At 39.7% G+C, this 12,784-nt stretch overlaps 1 protein-coding gene across 10 annotated transcripts in view; it reads right to left on the bottom strand.

Annotated features, from left to right (window-relative positions):
- The window catches only part of C5H12orf75 (chromosome 5 C12orf75 homolog), a 91,702-nt gene that overhangs the window by 46,160 nt on the left and 32,758 nt on the right, over positions 1-12,784 (bottom strand). For 2 of the 10 annotated variants that reach the window (XM_015471059.3, XM_015471060.3), the window contains exons 3-4: positions 8,869-8,904; positions 7,842-7,921 (exon numbers count right to left, since the gene is read on the bottom strand). In XM_015471059.3, coding sequence (XP_015326545.1) covers positions 7,842-7,921; positions 8,869-8,904 — 116 coding nt within the window. 10 annotated transcript variants of the gene reach the window in all.

Below are 12,784 nucleotides of genomic sequence, written 5' to 3'. Positions count from 1 at the left end.
CTTCCAATGCAGGCGGCCTGGGTCCCACTCCTGGTCAGGGAACTAGATCCCACAGGCCACAACCTAGACCTGGTGTGACCAAACAAATAATTTTAAAAAAAAAAGAATGCAGTGGAATTTCAGGTTGGACCCTGAACAGAAAAAGGATGCTAACAGAACAGCTAATGGAATCCAATGAGAGCCTGTAGTTTAGTCTATAGCATTATACCAATGTTTAATTTCTCAGTTTTGACAAATATAGTATGTTTATGTAAGATTTAACATTAAGGAAAGCTAGAGAATGGCATTTAAGAACTCTCTGTACCATCCTTACACTCCTCTTTAAATCTAAATTTATTTCAAAATTAAAAGTTTTCAAAAGTTAATCTATCTGTTATCTCTATGGGATAAACATGATATTTCACCCAAATGCCATTATGGATGTGTGGATATGGGACAGGAGTACACGTACCATAATCATTTCTCAGTGATTCTAATCTTCAGTTTGTTTGTTTTTCAAATCCATTTGAAGTCCCTATGATAGTTGTATGGAAAACATAAGGTAATGATTTTCTTGTGAAAGATTTTGTTCTTTTCATAGCAATCCATTTATACATTATTATTTTTATACTGATATATTGTATCTACATATCACAACATGTGACTTATTTGAAAGTGTTCTTCTAGAAAATAATGAAGAAATCCAGGTAAAGAGGGATAAAAATGTTTTAATTGTTGAAATGCAATTGAGTGATTTACATTGCAGTATTAAGTGGATACACAAGGTCGTTATCAAATTAAGAACTTTCCAAATATCCCACTAACCATCAGTGACAAGTCCTTGAAAACAGTACAGAATTAACATGATAAGATGCTTTGATCACACACAAGTAGAATGGGAGACTTGATGGCTATGAAGTACTTGTAGTTACATAAGCCTTTAACTAAAGAAAAGAAGAAGTTAATTGAAATGTACGTACGGCATGCAAACCTCAGCAGTTGAAGTATTGCCATGTAATGTGTTGTTCCCAATAAAGAAACTCCTTTGACATTTAAATAAAGCTGAAAACCAACAGTAAAAAAGGGAGACAGCAGGAAGTTATCAATTTAATCAATTTTACAGCTAAAAATCAACATGAAGTAGAAATAGTGAAAAATAACAGACAAATATATTACTTTGGGTAACTCGTTGATAGTGCCTTATTATTTTAAGTTATAAATAGATGAAGGATTTTAATTTATAAAAACTATCAAAAAAGCATCAGTGAAAAGACATGATCTTCATGAGCTGTGGGGATGTTCAGGTGAGAACACAGCAGGGACACAGAGACCGGCTGGGCAAGAACCCTTCATAAGTTTGTCTTCTGCAGGTGGATCACAGAAAGTTCCATATCCAAGCATGTTGTTTAACCAATTCCCTTCTAGTACCACAACATTCAGTATGTACCCGTGGTTTCAACTACCAACTAAGAATTTGGGGGGAGGGGTGGCGACTGTTTAGAATTTCCTTGGAAATGTCTGTGCACATTACAAAATCCCATGAGGGAAAAATTTCATCCAGATCTTGATGAACAAGCTATGAAGGTAACAAACAAAAAAAAGGGGAAAGAGTTATTAGGAAGCATGAAAGACAACACTTAGATAAAAATACATCAGCATTAAGCCTGCAAATTATTCAGATTTTCTCTTCAGCAAAACACACATTCAACATCCGTTTAACATCGATCTGAGAATGAAAATGTGGCCAGCATAGGGGGAAGCACTGATGACACTTATATAGAGACAAAGGTGGATGGACAAAGAGACTTTTCAACTTATAACTAAACTATTGGTTGGTCAAAAAGTTCCTCTGAGTTTCTTCACAACATCTTATGAATTGAACTCATGAATTGAACTCTTTGGCCAGCCCAATACACCAATGGGATGATGCCCAAACCTAGTTACCCATCAACAGCACAAAGATACAGATTGTTCAGCCACAACCCCACTCCTTTCCTGCTCAGTCAGACCCTCCTGGGAGGGGGCGAGCTATCCACATTATCTCCCTGGGGATCTGATGCAGCAAGCCCATCCACTGGCATTTGAGAAGCATTACTGCACTGGCAGCACTCCATACATCTAAACGGGCAAAACTTCCACCCTTGGGTCATCTGTAGAAGAAACTACACATCTGGAGATACAGCCAATTTTAAGAGATTATGAAAGTGTCCGTCGCTCAGTCATGTCCAAATCTCTTTGCAACCCATGGACTGTAGCCCACCAGGCTCCTCTGCCCTTGAAATTCTCTAGGCAAGAATACTGGAGTGGGTTGCCAGTTCCTTCTTCAGGGGATCTTCCCAACCAAGGGATTGAACCTGGGTCTCCTGCATTGCAGGCAAATTCTTTACGATTTGAGCCACTAGCTTCACAAAGTAACCAATTTGACTGTGAACTTGGGACACTAAGATTTTACACATATGTTGTTTAGTCGCTCAGTCGTGTCTGACTTCAGCAATCCCATGGACTGCAGGAGGTCAGGCTTCCCTGTCCTTCACCATCTCCCGGAGCTTGCTCAAACTCATGTACATTGAGTCAGTGATGCCAACCAACCATCTCATTCTCTGTCGTTCCCTTCTCCTCCTGCCTTCAATCTTCCCCAGCATCAGAGTCTTTTCCAATGAGTCAGCTCTTCACGTCAAGTGGCCAAAGTACTGGAGCTTCAGTTTCAACATCAGTCCTTCTAGTGAATATTCAGGACTGATTTCATTTAGGATGGACTGGTATGACTTCCTTGCAGTCCAAAAGACTCTCAAGAGTCTTCTCCAAAATGATAGTTCAAAAGCGCCAATTATTTGGTGCTCAACTTTTTTTATAGTCCAACTCTCACATCCATACATGACCACTGGAAAAACCATAGCTTTTTCTACATGGACCTTTGATGACAAAGTAATGTCTGCTTTTTAATATGCTGTCTAGGTTAGTCATAGCTTTTCTTCCAAGAAGCAAGCACCTTTTAATTTCGTGGCTTCAGTCACCATCTGCAGTGATTTTGGAGCCCCCAAAAATAAAGTCTGTCACTGTTTCCATTGTTTCCCCATCTATTTGCCATGAAGTGATGGGACTGGATGCCATGATCATTGTTTTTTGAACGCTGTTTTAAGCCAGCTTTTTCTCTCTCTTCTTTCACCTTCATCAAGAGGCTCTTTAGTTCCTCTTCGCTTTCTGCCCTAAGGATGGTATCATCTGCATATCTGAGGTTATTGATATTTCTCTCAGCAATCTTGATTCCAGCGTGTGCTTCATCCAGCCCAGCATTTGATATGATGTACTCTGCATAGTAATGCTCAAATTTCTCCAAGCCAGGCTTCAGCAGTACGTGAACCATGAACTTCCAGATGTTCAAGCTGGTTTCAGAAAAGGCAAAGGAACCAGAGATCAAATTGCCAACATCTGCTGGATCATCGAAAAAGCAAGAGAGTTCTAGAAAAACATCTATTTCTGCTTTATTGACTATGCCAAAGCCTTTGACTGTGTGGATCACAACAAACTGTGGAAAATTCTTAAAGAGATGGGAATACCAGACCACCTGACCTGCCTCTTGAGAAATCTGTATGCAGGTCAGGAAGCAACAGTTAGAACTGGACATGGAACAACAGACTGGTTCCAAATAGGGAAAGGAATATGTCAAGGCTGTATATTGTCACCCTGCTTATTTAACTTATATGCAGAGTACATCATGAGAAACGCTGGGCTGGATGAAGCACAGGCTAGAATCAAGATTACCAGGAGAAATATCAATAACTTCAGATATGCAGATGACACCACCCTTATGGCAGAAAGCAAAGAAGAACTAAAGAGCTCCTTGATGACAGTGAAAGAAGAGAGTGAAAAAGTTGGCTTAAAGCTCAACATTCAGAAAACTAAGATCATGGCATCCGGGCCCATCACTCATGGCAAATAGATGGGGAAACAGTGGAAACAGTGGCAGACTTTATTTTTTGGGGCTCCAAAATCACTGCAGATGCTGACTGCTGAAATTAAAAGACGTTTACTCCTTGGAAGAAAAGTTTTGACCAACCTAGACAGCATATTAAAAAGCAGAGACATTTCTTTGCCAACAAAGGTCCATCTAGTCAAGGCTATGGCTTTTCCAGTAGTCATGTATGGATGTGAGAGCTGGACTATAAAGAAAGCTGAGTGCCAAAGAATTGATGCTTTTGAACTGTGGTGTTGGAGAAGACTCTTGAGAGTCCTTTGGACTGCAAGGAGACCCAACCAGTCCATCCTAAAGGAAATCAGTCCTGAATATTCATTGGAAGGACTGATGCTGAAGCTGAAACTCCAATACTTTGGCCACCTGATGCAAAGAACTGACTCATTTGAAAAGACCCTGATGCTGGGAAAGACTGAAGGCAGGAGGAGAAGGGGATGACAGAGGATGAGACGGTTGGATGGCATCACCGACTGGATGGACATGAGTTTGAGTAGGCTCTGGGAGGTGCTGATGGACAGGGAGGCCTGGCGTGCTGCAGTCCATGGAGTCGCAAAGAGTCAGACATGACTGAGCAACTGAACTTAACTCTGCATAGACGTTAAATAAGCACAGTGATAGTGTACAGCCTGATGTACTCCTTTCCCAATTTGGAACCAGTTCTTTGTTCCATGTCCGGTTCTAACTGTTGCTTCTTGACCTGCATACAGGTTTCTCAGGAGGAAGGTAAGGTGGTCTGTTGACCACCTTTAAGAATTTTCCACAGTTTGTTGTGATCCACACAGTCAAAGGCTAAAGTATAGTCAAGGAAGCAGAAATAGATGTTTTTCTGGAAATCTCTTACTTTTTCTGTGATCCAATGGATGTTGGCAATTTGATCTTCTGGTTTAGGTCAAAAAACAAAAGCATCTCCAATCTCTTCCATAAAACGTCTCTTCTTATCAGCATTTCTGCCCGATAATTTAAGCTCCAACACCTCATGATAAGTACTACTGAGGATGCTTAACGATTGAGTAAACGGACAGCCTTTCAATGTAGACATTTTCTCAGATAATTCAAAAGAGGCAAATTGACTGGTAACCAGTAGAGTTAAAGAATGGGAAAAGTTGAAAGGAGAGAGGGATGGCAATAAAATAGTGTCTGTTTTCATACCGATAGCCATGGGCAGTAGGGAAATATTGAAGCTCACCGTCTAACATTGGCTGATGTTGGCTGATTCACCAGCAGTGTGGCTCCACTGTTATCAGGAAATTTCAGATCCACATACAAAGCTTCCACAATCATCTTGTCTAACTCTCACATGTGAAAATTGAAATTGGGTGAAGCTGGGAGAAAGTGAGGGATTCATCTAAGATCCTGTGTTAATACAGACCTGCCAAGTCTCCTGATCTCTGTCTACACAGCACTGCTTCCCACTCTATTCAGATGCTTTCTGAAATATATCCTGTTTTCAGGAGGGTAAACACTAATGTATGCTTATTTTCAACTAGATTATCTTTTCTATTTGATGCAGATAATAAAAAAAATACAGTCACATCAGAAAAAAGCAGCAGGGAACTTAGAAATCTACATGAGATTTAGAACTCTTAAAAATACTAGAAAGAGAAAATCTCCAGCAAGTTCTCAACACCCTAATATGGATATGAGCACTAGGGAATAATGCTCCATAATGTTGTAGCCTTGACGAGAAAGTCTTTGAAGAAGCTGCCTAATATTGTTGTATTTCTTATCCCAAAGAAACCAGTTAAAGCTTCCATGTCCCTTTCCTCCAATAGGAAAGCTTATTTGTCTCCATTTTTGAGCTTATTCTGCACCCCATATCGTCCCAGACACCAGTACCCATACTGGCTCTGAGCAAGAAGTTGGTTCAACATCAAATCAGTCTTGCTTCTGGTCTACCAAGGGCTGGATCCTAGTTACACAAAAGGATGACGGTACAATGACGATGATGATGGTGATGAAGACAGTGACAATTACAGCAGAAGGTACCATTGACTTTATATTTAATCCTAACAAGACCCCTTCAAGATAAATATCAGGGGAAGTAACTTGCCAGGCTAGTAACGGAAAGAGCCTGAATTCAAATCCAAGGTTGTCTGACTCCCAAAAGAGAACGGGCTATCTCAGGAGACAGAGCATTCCTGATCATTGGATGTTCAGCAAGACTGAAAGGCAAGATCTAAGCACTGCATGCATTGTGGACCAGGTGAACTGAAACTCTTTGGCTCTATGGTTGCTCAGTATCTTTTAGAGTATCTGGTACCCAGAGGGTCGTTAATGAAAGCTGTTTTTCTTGTATCCTTGTTCTTGTTCATCGTATCAATATAATTCTAACTCCACACTCTTCACCAGGTCAACAGTGCTTCACCTTTTAAATTTGGTCTATAATTTTACTATTCCTTCCTGCAAAACTGCATCTTTGCAAACTGATGACTACCTATCTCTATTGGAGTTTTGGTACTGATAAATCTTCTCTCTGTATATCAAGTACTCCTGGCTATTGCCAAACATTTAGTATTGATCCGAATCTAATTCCCAGCCTCTCTAGTCTTTCCTTGTCTATCATTTTCAAGGTCATAGCCCCTCAAAGATTTTGGCAATGAAGAGAGAAACCTCGGTAAGTCTAGGCAAACATGTAGCTTGTTCTTATTTGATGAATTAAGTTGCAGTTGAAAAAAATTAAGTGAAAAAAGGTAACTGCAGAGAAAATCAATCTAATCATTAAAGACTTCTTTACAATAAAACATATTTGATTCCATAGATTTAACTGAAAGATGAGATCCCTCCTAATCTTATACAGAGCATTATTAATATCTACAGTTCATTCATCAAGGTTAAATATACAGAATTATTTAGAAAAATATACAGTACCCCTTGATTATTGAGTCATGATATTTTCTTCTTCTAATCTTAAAAAAGAAAATTAAGAAAAGTTAAATATTCAGTTATAAAGAACTTACTGCAGTTACCCATAGAACTACAAATAGCTGGGATATATACATATTTGCTAGTCTAAATCATCAAGTAGAGAAAAAGCAATGAGGAACAAATAACCAGGGTATGTTAAAATAATATAATATTTTTATTATATTTGTGTACAAATTAAATTACATGTTACATCTATATATGTGTACATATCAATAGTTCTTTAAAAAACCATATATTAGACAACTGTATAGTGATTAGTAAATCAGCATTCTTTACAAGCCACATTAAAACTTAACTTTAGCAAGAAGCTATCTACAAAGTTGCAATCATACCTATTATCAAAAGGACTTCATTAGCCCCACAATTACTAACTACTAAAACTCAGAAAAAGGAGCCTCCACTTCATTTCGTTACACAAAAGGCAGTTAATTTTCTTCTAATCACCAGGCTACTTACCAGTTACATTTATAAGGTATTATAAGAATTCACCTTTATGTTCTACAAAAATTCCATAAATTTACTGAAACATTTGCTTTCACACTGATCATCACTGAAATTAAGATGAAATTTAAAATATCCATGGATCAACCACAAACAGAAGCTAACTGTTGCTCTGGAATTATTCTCATCACGTGGGTGGCAGTTTCAACAAATGATTACAATGAGCATGTATGGGTTTTTGTTGTTACTATTGTTGCTTGTTTTTTTTTAGGCCATGCCTGGTGGCATGTAGGATCTTAGTTCCATAACTAGGGACTGAACCTATGCCCTCTGCAGTGGAAGGTTGAAGTCTCAACCCTGAACTGCCAAGGAAGTCCCAGATATGGTTCTTATACATGGTTCACTGAAACTCAGTAATATTTAGGGTGAGCCAGGCAAGTGGAAATATCAATTTCACATTTTTTTTTCACAAAACAAAAAATTAGACATGTAGAAACAGTAAATATCACAGAGTTTTACTTACTTTTCTGCACAGTCTTTGTCTGATTGGACACCATATTGACAGCTTCAGATGGTAGACCAACATACACTCCTCCATAGTTTCTTGATGAGAAAGAAGCAGAGATAGAAAAATCAGACCAAACTACATGGTTACATTTGCAGAAAGTGGTGATATCATGGGAACTTTCAAACAATTATAGAATTATTAAACTAATTTATGACTTTTCAAAAGTAGAATTCAGAATACTATTGTCCTTGGAAGATCATTGTTTTTCTATGTTTAAATAAAAGCTACATATAAAAATAGAAAGCTGTAGTTTTTAGATATTTTACTTGCAATGAGGAAGAAGGAGTTGGGATTGTTTTTAGAATTCAGTGGAGTAATAAATAACAGTGGCATGACAGGTTACAGTTAATCAGTCAACATTTATCAAGAATTCACCTAATGTGGTAGTAGGTGCTATGAACACACAAAAACACTTTATGTGTAGGTAGATATAAAGTGTTGGAGGAGGAAATGGCAACCCACTCCAGTGTTCTTGCCTGGAGAATCCCAGGGACGGCGGGACCTGGTGGGCTGCCGTCTATGGGGTTGCACAGAGTCGGACATGACTGAAGCAACTTAGCAGCAGCAGCAGATATAAAGTGAGGAGAAAGAGAGAGGTAAGGAGTAATGAGAGTGAAGTGCAGTTAATCAGAGGATGGAAGGATGGAGAAGGCAGAGGAAGTGAAGAGATGTCATCCAATTTGAGAGAACAGCTCATCCAAAGTCCACGAGTGGAAGCTAGCACAGGCTGTGTGCACAGAACAAACCACGCTTGTTTGGAAGAAGCAAAGATAATGAAGAACTCGGGGCAAGATCTTTATCACACTACCTGCTCCCACCTGTATTGTCTGTGCCACAAGTTTCCCTGGAGGAATCGGTATTATTGGCAATGTGCTACCCAGGCGTCAATTAAATTTGTGAGTTAAATTAATTTGTGTTAAATTAAATCCATGAGGTGTGCCCAAATTACTCAAATTAAAGGCAGCTTCAACACTAAACATACCTCCTCTTATCATCTTCTGTTATCGATTCTTCTGTTCTAAAAGATCAAAAACATTTGATATGAGCCATTTGGTTACACAGAGACTTCATTTTTGGTTCTGAGCAAAAGGGGACTGACAAGTTAAAGACCAGTTTTGTTTCTTTCAAGTTCTTCCATGGAGTATTTCAGTAACACAGTATGCTCTCTCTGCCTCTACAAAGAAAGGAAGTGGAGATTTGGAATTTATCTGCTGAACACTGGCCATACACACAGAAAATACACCCATAGAGGGCAAAAACCACCCTGTGATCTAATTTGTCCAAATTGAGCCCATAATCTAAATTCACCAGCTAATGATCAACCTCATTTACCTCTTGATAAAGTTGGATCATTTTTTAATTCAAAGGTGTCAAAGTCATACTGTAGTAGACCCAGTGCTATGCTTACTGAAGTGGTATAACACTTTTAGGTGCTATTTACAACTTTTAATTAAAATGGATTTATAACCCATCAGTACAGATAATAGGAAAATGATGGTGACAAACTTGTTCAAGATTATCAGAACCGTTTACTCCGGTTCTGAATGGCCAGCGTTATCGTGAAATTGTTTTTGAAGCTGTAACCGGCAGTTATGGACATACAGAATGCCTAATTTTTTGCTGCAGATATTCTTTTCCTATCCAGTGACATATGTGTGTATTTTAAGTCTTTCCCCTTTTGTGTGATTCAGCTCAAGGACATATTCAATGTTTTAAAATATATTTAACTTCCCCAAATGTAAGAAAATAGTGAATTATTTTTAATCTATTACCTCATAAATTATTCAATGCCCTAAAACCCAACTTGCATTCTCTGTATAAAATTAATCAATATCTTATGCAACTAATTTGCATGAAATGATAATGTAGCTGCCATATTTTTGGGTAATAAATTAAGCTTCAGATATATTATTAAATCTTTAAAAATATCATTTATAAAGACTTACCAGATAGCCATTTTTTTAACCTTCAAGTAAGTTATAGTGCCTGCCTTTATCTACATGCTCCCTTCATTCCACAAATGATTATTCTATGATACAAAGACTGGAGACTAAAGACCACATGGGTAAAAACAGCATCATCAACGAGTCCTTCCCATGTGTCAGATTCCACATGCCAGACGTTCCACATGCACCAGTGTGATTTCTCTCAACAGTTCTGAGGAAATAGCTTCAGAGAGCCAGGTAATGAACAAATACGCAAGTCCAACAAGTAAGACCAACATTGAAACCCCACCCAGATATCTGACACCAAAACCACATTCCACATTCCAATTTACCACTCTGCCTCTCAAACAGGAAGATGTTAAAGTGAAAAACACTTCCTGCGACAAACCAACATGGTGGCTTCCCCTAGAGTGGGCACTGCCTCCACACCACTCTTTGCAAAAGCTGTGAGCCTCATCCCTGTCTCACAACCTGCTTGTGTAACTGCACTAGGTACTTTGCTCCTGCGATTCTACTATTTCCTTCAATCCTCATCACAATCCTGAAAAACGGGGATTTGTTGTTGTTGCTGTTGTTGTTTAGTCGATCAGTCGTTTTCAACTCTTTGCGACCCCATGGACAGTAGCCCACCAGGCTCCTCTGTCCATCAGATCTCCCAGGCAAGGATCCTAGAGTGGATTGCCATTTCCTTCTCCAGGGAATCTTCCCAACCCTAGGATCGAACCTGCCTCTCCTGCATTAGCAGGCAGATTCTTTACTACTGAGCCACCCAGGAAGCCCAAAATGAGGATTAGTCACATTTAAAAATGAAAAACTAAGACTCTGAAAGGTGGTGTACTATATCCAAGGTTACATGGCCAAGTAATAGAGCCAGAATTCAAAACAAAGGTTGCTGTACAATAGAAATTAATACAACATGGTAAAGCAACTATGTTGTTTTATTGTTGTTGTTGTTGTTCAGTCACCCAGTCGTGTCTGACTCTTTGCAACCCCATGGACTGCAGCACGCCAGGCCTCCCTGTCCCTCACCATCTCCCAGAGTTTGCCCAAGTTCATGTCCATTGCTTCAGTGATGACATCTAGTCATCTCATCCTCTGACACCCTCTTCTCCCTCTGTCCTCAATTTTTCCCAGCATCAGAGACTTTTCCAAAGAGTCAGCTGTTTGCATCAGATGACCAAAATACTGGAATTTCAGCTTCAGCGTCAATCCTTCCAACAAGTATTCAGGGTTGATTTCCCTTAAGATTAACTAGGTTGATGCTCCAATAAAAATCTGTATGTGTGTGTGTGATTTGTATGTGTGTGTGATTTCAGTTCCTGCTTCATAAACTGTGAGCCTATGCTAATTTGTATCAGAGAAACACCTCTATCTCCCAAGCCGGATCTCTCTGATTTTATCATCCCATTTATAAGAGGGAACCAAGGTGGCAGAAGGGTCTTAGTCAATGTTTCATTAGCATTAGACCTAAGCCTCTATGCTGTCAGGGGCAAGCAATCTTTTACAACTTGTTAAATGGCTACATAACTCATTTTATGAGTCATGTATTGAAGTTTTCTTGGTAGAAAACCTCTCCAGATCAGCAGTTACATTAGACTGTATTCATCTGAACAACCAGGTCCAAATCAAAGTTAAATCAAAAAATAGTGGCTGGTCTAAACCAAATCTCCTTGTGGACAGAGAGGGCCAAGCCACTCTGGCTGCCTGAGAGCCAAGTGCTGCCCTGTCCTGTTCGAGAGGACAGCAGCCTCTCAGCTATGGTGACGTGGTCCTGCCCTGCCTGCACTGGCTGTAGCCTTCTGAAAAAGAAATGGTTCATCAAGCAGCAATAAACATTCCTGGTAAGAGAAAGATCTAGAGACATTAAGCATCTAAAAAGATACACCTTTGGTGTGAAGGTCAGCTTCTTTTGAAAGGGCCTTTCTTGTTGATGAAAAGTGGACATTATCTCACAGCAGTTCAAAACAACTGGGGTGATAAATTTATCTGACTGCTAAGCAACTTGGCAAGAAACTTTAGTCTTCAGAATTCTAACACCTGGGAAGATTGACAAGTTTGGGATAACGCCTTGGCTGTCCAAATACCTGGGTTGCCCCACCCATGCACCATCTTAAAGAATCATTGTACTTGTTTCCCCTCACTGAGTGTATTTTGAAAGATCCTGTTACCAACTGGCCTTAGTAACTCACTTACTGACAATTTTCCTAGACATACAAGTGCCGAAGACATACAAAGCCTCTGAAGCACGGGATGATTCCCACAGGGAATGTGTAGAATGTGAATCAAAGGCAAATAAACCTTATGTTTTGCTAACCTACAGCCCGTGCAGCCTCGTTGTAGGCACATGCAATGCAGATTTCTGTTCAGTTTCTAAAGTGATGAAAATACCCTGTGGTCGGGCCAGGGCACCACCCTACCACGGAGCCCTTGAAGGAGCCACTGATCTTCATGGAGGACTTGATCATTTTTCTTTCCTGGTCACTATAGCTTTAGTGCAAGGGCAATGACTACTGTGCAGCTGTGATTGCTGATGCATCACAAGATCTGTTCCCAAAAGCAGGGAAGGAAGTGGGGAGGGAGAGCAGGACAGAAAGCCATGTAAACCCTGGCTTGGAGAGAAAGCAGCCACTGACAGAGCCTAGAAAGCCCTTGGTTGTGGCCATCATAGCTCTATTTTCTGCCAGCACTAAAGACAAAGAATGAGATGACTTCACCCTGGAGTCTTTCTTTAGAAAAGAGAAACTGAAGATTGAATTAGTCTATGCTGGGAACGGCAAAGTAAAAAGGAAGCCGATTCACAGTAGATGAGCCGGAAGAGGCCAAACCGCTCTGCCTGTCCTGACAACACTGCTCAGGAGTTCACTGGTCCAAATACCTCCACACATTCAGCCCATAATCCTGTTCCCTTAGACAAGGAGCAAGTGAACATACATCAACCAGCAGAAATCTCCT

The sequence above is a fragment of the Bos taurus genome, chromosome 5, assembly GCF_002263795.3.
Source record: "Bos taurus isolate L1 Dominette 01449 registration number 42190680 breed Hereford chromosome 5, ARS-UCD2.0, whole genome shotgun sequence".
NCBI lineage: Eukaryota > Metazoa > Chordata > Mammalia > Artiodactyla > Bovidae > Bos > Bos taurus.
This window is presented reverse-complemented; position numbering and strand designations above follow the sequence as displayed.